At 38.0% G+C, this 8,878-nt stretch overlaps 1 protein-coding gene across 1 annotated transcript in view; it reads right to left on the bottom strand.

The window, feature by feature from the left end:
• LOC111376522 (bromodomain-containing protein 9-like) overlaps positions 1–5,240 on the bottom strand; it is a gene marked incomplete at its 3' end in the record, with an annotated part of 16,952 nt that extends 11,712 nt beyond the window's left edge. The window contains exons 1-3 of the mRNA XM_022999482.1: positions 4,994–5,240; positions 3,167–3,218; positions 2,492–2,549 (exon numbers count right to left, since the gene is read on the bottom strand). Of these exons, the coding sequence (XP_022855250.1) occupies positions 2,492–2,549; positions 3,167–3,218; positions 4,994–5,240 (357 nt within the window). The remainder of the gene's footprint in view (positions 1–2,491; positions 2,550–3,166; positions 3,219–4,993) is intronic.
• Between the last annotated feature and the right edge of the window lie 3,638 nt (positions 5,241–8,878).

Raw genomic sequence — 8,878 nt, 5'->3', positions numbered from 1 at the left:
AAGTCTACTTATGAGTATGGAACAATATTGCTCGTGGTCCAAAGAAGGGCGAGAACGATTAAAATTTATTGCATACAAGATTGAGATGCAATAGATTGGAGGGTAGAGATTAAAATGTTCCTTAAAAAACCTAATATAGGAAATAGTAAAAAAATGAAGTTGCGTTTACTAAACTATACACTGATAGATGAAAAGTTGTTTAAGAAACGCTCTGATGGTATATTGCTAAAATGTGTAACTTTGCAAGAAGACAGGACGATCATGGCTGAAGTGCACGAAGAGATATGTGGAGCTCATCAAGTTGACCAAAGGATGAGATGGTTAATCATTAGGAATGGATATTTTTGGCCCAAGATGGGAGAATCATGCGTTCAGTATGCAAAGAGTTGTATAGCATGCCAAAAGCATGGTCCAATACAAAGGGCACCAGTACGAGAGATGGCAACTATTATCAAGCATTGACCGTTTAAAGGTTGGGCGATAGACCTGATAGGGAAGATTTATCCCCCATCGTCCAAGCAACATACCTTTGTTATAGTTGCAACTGATTATTTCACTAAGTGGGTAGAAGCGATACCTTTAAAGGAGATCACCCAAAAAAATGTCATAGAATTTATCTGTGATCATATTATTTATAGATTTGGAATTTCACAAACTTTGATGGTAGATCACGGAACTTCGTTAAATGAAGATCAAGTGAATAAATTCTTGAGTGAATTTGGAATTAAATTAGTAAACTCCACACTATATTACGCTCAATCCAATGGACAAACAGAATCTTCTAATAAGATTTTAAAAAATATCATAAGGAAAATGATAGATGAAAATGCCAAAAATTGGCACAAATGTCTAAACAAGGCCTTACGGGCTTATAGGACGTCGCCTCGGTCAAGTACCAAAATTACTCATTTCCAACTTACTTATGGACAGGAGGTCGTTTTGCCTATGGAAATCAACGTGCAATCGATCAAAGTGTGTTTGCAACATAAGTTAAGTGATGATGAGTATACCGAGTCACTAGTTCAAAACTTGTTGGAGTTGGACGAATTAAAGTTGGACGTCCTAGATAGATTGCAAGTTCAAAAACGAAGGATGGCTAAGTTTTATAATAAAAAAGTTATAGCCAAGTCGTTCAGCCTGGACGAATTGGTTTAGAAAACAATACTCCCTTTGGATAGCAAAGATCAAAAGTATGGCAAGTGATCGCCCAATTGGAAAGGACCATACAAAGTAAATAGTGTGTTGCCTAATGGAGCCTATCATTTGGAAGATTTAGATGGCACCAAGCACATGAGGTTCATTAATGGCAAATATTTGAAAAAAATAAGTTCCTTCCTTATGGAAAAGTGAACAAATAAAAGTGTAATCAAATCACATTGAACGATAGTAGATAAAAAAGGGCCAGAGCGAAATACGTTCAAATAAATTCTTTTATTATCAAACGTTCATTACAAAGTTGCAAGATACAAAATACTAAATGCTCTATAAGCTATAATTAAGAGTGAAATAATCTCCCGGTCGACCGTCAAGTAAGAGGGTGAACTGGCCTTGATTGTCATCCTGATCGCACTGCTACAAAGGCAAGCAGAGAGATCGAGAAGCACTCTCAACAAGCAGAAGGGAAGAGAAGCATCCTCACCTCGCTTACCTAAATGCATCGCTGCAATAACGGACAAGGAGACTAAGAAGCACTCTCAGCAAGTAAGGTGTGCTTGACAAGCATCCTCAAAAATTGCCTTCCATCATTGAACTCCTTGTAAAGAATATGAAGACGACGGGAAGAACTTTGCTGGCCAAAGAATATTTTCTATATCTCTCATACCAAAGGTGACATCAAAACAAGTGGTAAAATGGGTGGATCAAATGATCCATTTCTATGGAAGACGAAAATTTTTGATCGATCATTGAGATGCCAAACGATGGCAGCAAATTAGTTTTGAAGAAAATAATGGAAATGAAAATGAAAAGTACGAAATATACGTGCATTTATAGGGGCGTGAAGGTGAAAAGATGGAATATGAATAGCCACATTCGTGCCTAGTGATTGGAGTCAAAGGGCCCAAAGTCTTGGAAAAAGAGATAGAAATACCAAAAGAGAATGTACATGAATCTTATCATAAAGCAGTTAAATGCTTGGGGGATTGACAATTAAGGACCAACGTCAATAAATACACAAGAAGACAAATTAGTTGTTCATTAATGACAATGGCTGCTGTTACATCCAAAATTGGCAATAGCTATTAGTACGAGGTTACAAGAGGAAAGTTAATACGAAATTACAAAAAGAAAAGTTAAGTCATTAGATGTCTTAATTACAATTCGTCCCAGACCGAACGAATTCTTTCCCTAAGTCTCCCCAATCTTCGCTCTGCTGAGAAGAAGTGACATTCAATTCAGCTACAAAATCATCATCAACCTCCAGCTTCTTGTACTGCTCGACCAAAGACTTGGTTCGCTCAATTCTTTGGGAAGCATTACGCTTTTTAGCAACCATTCTCGCCTTGCAGTCATCCATCCTTACTTGAAGCTCTTTCATCTGTGCAGCCAAACTGGTCATCAAAGAGTTTTCAATCATAACTTCGGAAGATATTTCTTTTAATTCGTCCTCAACTTTGTTGATCTCCCAAAGCAAAGACTCTATCTCAGATTCAGCACGAAGATATTGAGTATTCTTCGCCTTCAGTTCAACATTTTTGGCGAACAAAGAGAGGATGTCAGAGTGGACAACTTTCAACATCGCTTTAAAATCAGCAGAAATGTTGAGCGACGGAAGTGTCAGTGCTTGCGCCAACTTCGCACTCGAATGCTCAAGTTTATCCTTATGTTTGGCAGCACTAGCCTGACCGATGTTCATGTCCATAAAGGATACATACTCAAATATCGACTGTTTGAGGAACTTCATATCTTCCTCTGATGAAGTAGAAGGACGACCGGTTGAAGCAGGGCGAGACGTCTTGACTTGCCCCCAGGAAACGAACGAGTCCTGGATGGAATGCACAATCTCATCAGCATCCTGCAAAGAAAAATGTCAATATTGAAGGTTTTCACTATAATAAACAAAGTGAAAATAAAAGTGATGCAAAAGGTTAACTCATCAGCAATCTTGGGAGGTGGCTTATCACCAGTTGGCTCCACCACCTGTGGCCTCACCACTTGTAGAGACTACCCCTTGTCAGGGCGAGAAGACTCTGCCACAACGGGCAAACCCATGGGAGCCTCTGCATGATTAAAGAAGCAGCAAATCAGAAATCAATAGAACAAGCAAAGGTAAAACATCAAAAAATGTATTACTTTCTGGTTCGACGTTCAGGAGGTCGACGCCCTGGGAAGGAGGTGGCTCATCCATTGGTTGTGATGAAGGTTCCAGGACTGAAGGTTTCTCTTTAAACGTAGTCCCTTCATCAGCTGGTTTGGACGAAACAGCTTCAGCAGAGGATGATGGAGCAGGAGCTGCCAACACCAAAGCCTTCAAAGGAGAGGCTGAATTTTTCTGAAAAATTCAGGAAAAACCATTAGCACATAGAAAGGTATGCTTATGAGTAAACAGAATTCAATTCAATTACCTTTCTCCTGACGATGAGAGGAGTGTCATCATCATCATCCTCTAAAATGGGAGATGCTGAAACTGACCGTTTGCGGCTTGGGGCGCTTTTAGCTGCAGTAGGTTTGACAGGCAGAGAAGTAGAGGGACGAACAGATTGTTTAGCACGAGCAGGGAAAGAAGGACTCCTAATGGACACAGGGGTGACCAAAATAGGAGAAGTGGAAGGAATGTTCGGCTGATCCAGTGAATGGAAAGTACGATTGGCATCAGTTGCAAATAATCTATGCTTCACTGATAGCCAGAGTTGTTCAAAAAGGGGGTGAACGGCACGGCTAGGATTGAAGGGGGCTAATGAAAAGTTACTCGTCAAAAGCATATTGCGAGCATCTATAACTTGTGCCTCTACCCTATTAATGGTGTGAAAGCGGTCTATTAAATTTTTTGAATAACAAGGGGGAACAGGTCAAATTTGGCCAAAGCCAAATTGGCGAGCAAAAAATTGGGAAGCATATATTTCAACCCCATCTTTGGCATTGGTTCCAATTAAAATATCATGGAACAAATCCCTCCCAGTCAAAAACTGAACACAAACGAGCAGAGAGGCGCTCGCACTGTCCAAGGTGGATGGAGGTTGTACATAATTAGGAGTTAAATGAGCAGGAAAGGGAAAGAAGGAAGGAATTGAATTTAAAGTATAAAAGAATGAAAAAATGTCCCTTCTGAACATATTTACAGGACTCAATGGGTCAATGACTAGCCCATAACAGCTAGCAGGACGAAGGGACATGGATAGAGCACCAAGTGATGAAAAATAGGTTCTCAACCACAGTTGAGTGAACCAAAAAGGCCCACTGCCAGTGGGAGATGCAACATTCTTCAATTGAAATTGAAGACAAGTCATGCCTCTATAGAGGGCATCCAAAAAGAAGAAGCACAAATTCAAAAGCCTACCACGCGCCAATTCGTGCACTATGGGTAAATAGCTCACAGAAGGCTTCAAACTGGGCACACACAGAATATATTTACAAAGCCAAATCTGAAGAAAGGCCACACGCTCAGCGTGGGAAGGCTCAACGTTTGAGTGATTATAACAGCTTTGTAAACTTGAATAGGACTCGGTGAGTTTTTTGTCAAATTTTGGGGCAACACCGAAAATCAAAATACTAGAGAAAATGGTGTCGCCCTAAGGTGAAAGATTTATCAGGGCCCCAACATCCCTTAAAGTAATTGACATGAGACCAAGAGGGAAAACAAAAGTATTATATTCAGAAAACCAAAAACTTAAAGCAATAAGGAAAAGTGCTGGGTCAAAAATTGGGGGTTGAAGAGAGATTTCTAATAAATCAGAAATCCTAGTATGATCAAAAATCGCCTTGGTAGGACCATGGCCCACAAGGCAAGCATGCCATCTATGAAAAACAACATCAGATTTAGGCCAAGTGCGAATACCTTTTTCGCGAATCGACCTCAGAGGCAAAGAGTTCAGGAATGGAGGGCCTTGAGTACAAGGGAACAGTTGGCCTATCGCCACTTGTTCGATAGTTTCGGCGTTATTGAATGAAGGTCCCAAATTGAACTCATTAAGTTCGGCATCGGCTGATGCAAGGAAGTTCGAATTTACATATGGCCGAGTGAGGATTTTCTGGAAATTTTCGAAGTTAAAAGAATCGTCAGATTGGGTTTGTGGAGCAGCCATTAGGGACGAAATACAGTTTTGTTAGAGTTTGCTTAAAAAACATAGCAGAGAAGCAAGAAGATGAACAGTGGTATTGCGAGAAGGAAGCGCGAAATAATGAGGCGTGATTTAGTGGTACAACGAAATGGCGTGTCCTTGGGGTTTATAACGGTTTGTAGCGTCGCACTTTTTCAGGTTATGGAAGGAAATAATGATTAAAATTCTTGGGAATTTCAAATGTTGCTGGGAAACGCAAAGTAAATATGGCAAAGATTAATAATTAGTATTAATTCTGCTATATTGGGGGGTAATTGTTGGCACACTAAAAGTGCAGCCCAAATCAAATAGTCCAAGGAATGAAGCCCAATTAGGAAATCCCCGAATCAAATAATCCAAACAATGAAGCCCAACTGGGAAAGTCAGGATAAAGGCCCAAATAGGATTACTAATGAATGCAGTGGAAGCCCACGAACACGGTAACATCATCGCCCAAGCTTGCATGACGCCCAAGATCTGAGCGAATGAAGTGTCTTACAGTCGCCCAGAGTTATGACCCTATTCTCGCCCAAACCTTCGAATCGCCTAGGATCTTAGCAAATATAAGATGTTATGGTTATCCAGAAGTGCGGTTATTGAAGCAGTTATCAAGTAACCTTATCACGTTTCATGATTCAAGGAGTTCAGTTGAAGACGGTTGAACGACAAAGAGTAATGGTAGCAGTTAAAGACGGCAGTTCCACGACACGATAGCCACCATAAAGAAAGTGGGTAGTTATAAAGCAATCAAGAAGTTTCTAAGCTGTTGATCACGAAAAAATCATCAAGGGAATATAAAAGGAAGAGAAGACATAGAGCAGAGGACCCCGAATCAAACACTCTCAAACAGAGAATATGTAATTTCAATTTCTTAGTTTAGACTTAAAATATTTCTTTTCAGTACTCGTGTGCTTGCGCCCTTTGGAGGCATTCTGTTTAGTTCCAATTGTAAAGTCATCGCCAATAAAACACCCCTTTTTGAGACTTTGTTTCAAGAGGTTTGTTCCTTACACAATCGTCTGATCCATTTTTAATTGTTAGCGACTACCCGCGCGAAACACAAACTTTTTTTAGTACGAGTTTTGTGTTGAGTCAATGGACCGACTTGATTTACCGTGATTGAAAGTACTTTGAATTGTCAACTTAGTATCTATGATACAAGACGTGAAATCTTAGTTAAGTGCTAACAATTCAAATGACAATTAGCATGTTATCTTCTGATTTTATCGATATTATTGGCTACATGTACGAGATCGAAAGGATTATTTGTCTAGTAGGTTGATAAAGTTACAAACAAAAGTCCTTTAGTTGGTTAGATGAGTGACGAGTGACTCTTTATGTGGATGAGGAGGAATTATAGAATATTAGATTTCTGTGCATATGATGTTCCTAAGTTAGTCGTAGATAGTCAAGGTCGATGTCTATTGGATAAGTAAGAAGGTTCTTGTAATAGTGAATATTATGAAATGAAGGGCCAACTTCATCAAAAAGAATAACTCAAACTTTTATATGTAGTTTTGTTCTCTTGGGACATTCATTTAAAAGAAGAGAATGCTCTCATGTTTTTAAGTTACGATACCATAATAAATCCCAGGGTCATATAAATGAAAAGTCAATTTTACATACTCCGATTTGCGAATTTGTTGAAGTCCTCCTTGATGGCCGAAACATGTACCCCAAGAAAGCATAATGAAAGGTGCTAGTCGAGAGCCCGGCTAGTTAGGTAATAGATAGTATCGACATAATTTCAACAATGTAGCAAAGATAATAATAACTTAGTGAACGAATATCTATTGATACATAACTATTGATCAATCTCCCAAATTGATCCCGCTATAATTTTTTTCTTTTCAAGTCGAAAAATCTAAGAATCATTGAAAAAATGAACTACAGATAAATTGTTAAAATTTCTATTTTAATTAATGCAATCATTTATCATTCCCTCCACTTAAAACACACACACAGAGAGAAAAAGAGAGAATGAATTAGCAATTGTTACAAATTTTAGGTAATTAATAAATTCAGATTTAATTTCTGGGTGCGTGGATTGGGTCCCAAATTAGATGACAAAGATTAATGGGCCCCGCCGTGCTTCATTAATTACTTGCATTTAAAGTGTCATTTACTATCATTAATGAGGAGATTATATAACGAAATGACATGACAACCAGGTGGCTTTAACAGTCTAATGTCGGAGCCGAAAGTTCGTAGAACAACTTTTTTTACTTATGCCTTTTCTTTATAAAAAAGTCGGTTTAACCTTTGCATAAATAAGCACTAATATTCTTAAATAATTTTTAGTATTCTAAGTTCTTAATATTTCAATTTGCTTCTCGTTGATGAATTCTATTTTTAAACCCGTTAAATGATTTTATGAGAAATACAATTCACGTACAAATCAAAAAATTATGTTCAATGTTTTGCAATCTTCCAATATGTTATATTTTCCAAAAAAAAATACGTAATTATCATAATTTCAATATACACTTTCAAATTTAAGAAATTTGTGGAATTCTTTCAAATATCATGTGGTCACATATGTGATCATCTGATAAATTTTTTGTGATCCATTTATTAATTAAATTTGTTACAGTCACAATGACATATAATTTATGATCATAATTACTTATTAATCACTAATCATACGACATCTCAGTCACAAGAACACAAAAAATGGGTCATAATTATAAATTCAGTCATAAATCACACTTTTTTTTATAGATCACAATTTATTCATTGATCACAAATTATCAGTTTATTACAACTATCCAATTATCTAATCACAAATTACTGTTCATTTCCCCACCCCACTGCATCCAACTTCACCATCGTTGACGCCACTCAAATTGTCACGACCACAACTTGTAATGCATTGCTATCGTCACCTTCAATGTGCCACCACCTATACATCAATCTATAACAACCATCGGATAATAATCTTATGGTTTTTTATGGCATTTTTCTGCCAAATTGAATGTCGTTGGAGTCAAAACTGAAGGTTTATTGATGGCATGATTCCCTAGGAACCCCAATAGCTCATTTAACAATGTTGTTCCATGGAAGTGATTGACTCAAGGAGATGAGATGGTTGGTGAGAGGGCATAATGGTGTGGCCCATCAATTGGGGGATGGCACTAGGGTTTTCGCCTAGGATCCATGGGGTCTGTTTGAGAGAGCAAGTTCGTGACCATTAAAGATTGTGAGTGGTAAATGAGGGAACTTGGGATGCATGTTCGCTCGTCTTGACCATTTGTTCTTTCTTGCATATTAAATAGAGTAAGTGCTTGATGGATAATAGAAGATATTTTATGGCATGGGCATGTTGGGGTAGGGTTGCAAGGGAAGGGTGTTGTGACGCATGTGCAACTGTTTAGAAAGAGTGGTGTGGGTATAATTTAATTTAAAAAAAAAATTAGTACCTGATTTATAAAATTGGAAGTTAAATTGTAGGATTTGAGATAATTTTTCTCTATAATTTCACTTGTTTTTCAATTCAGGCCCATGAAAATTTTCCATAATTTGTTTTGTCAGATTTTCACGGGCCATGTAATAGACCGCTCGTGGCCTATTGGACATGTAGTCCGGGCTTAGTGCAATAACAAAAATATAAAAAACAATGCATT

The sequence above is a fragment of the Olea europaea genome, unplaced genomic scaffold (genome assembly GCF_002742605.1).
Source record: "Olea europaea var. sylvestris unplaced genomic scaffold, O_europaea_v1 scaffold1511, whole genome shotgun sequence".
Classification (NCBI taxonomy): Eukaryota; Viridiplantae; Streptophyta; class Magnoliopsida; order Lamiales; family Oleaceae; genus Olea; species Olea europaea.
This window is presented reverse-complemented; position numbering and strand designations above follow the sequence as displayed.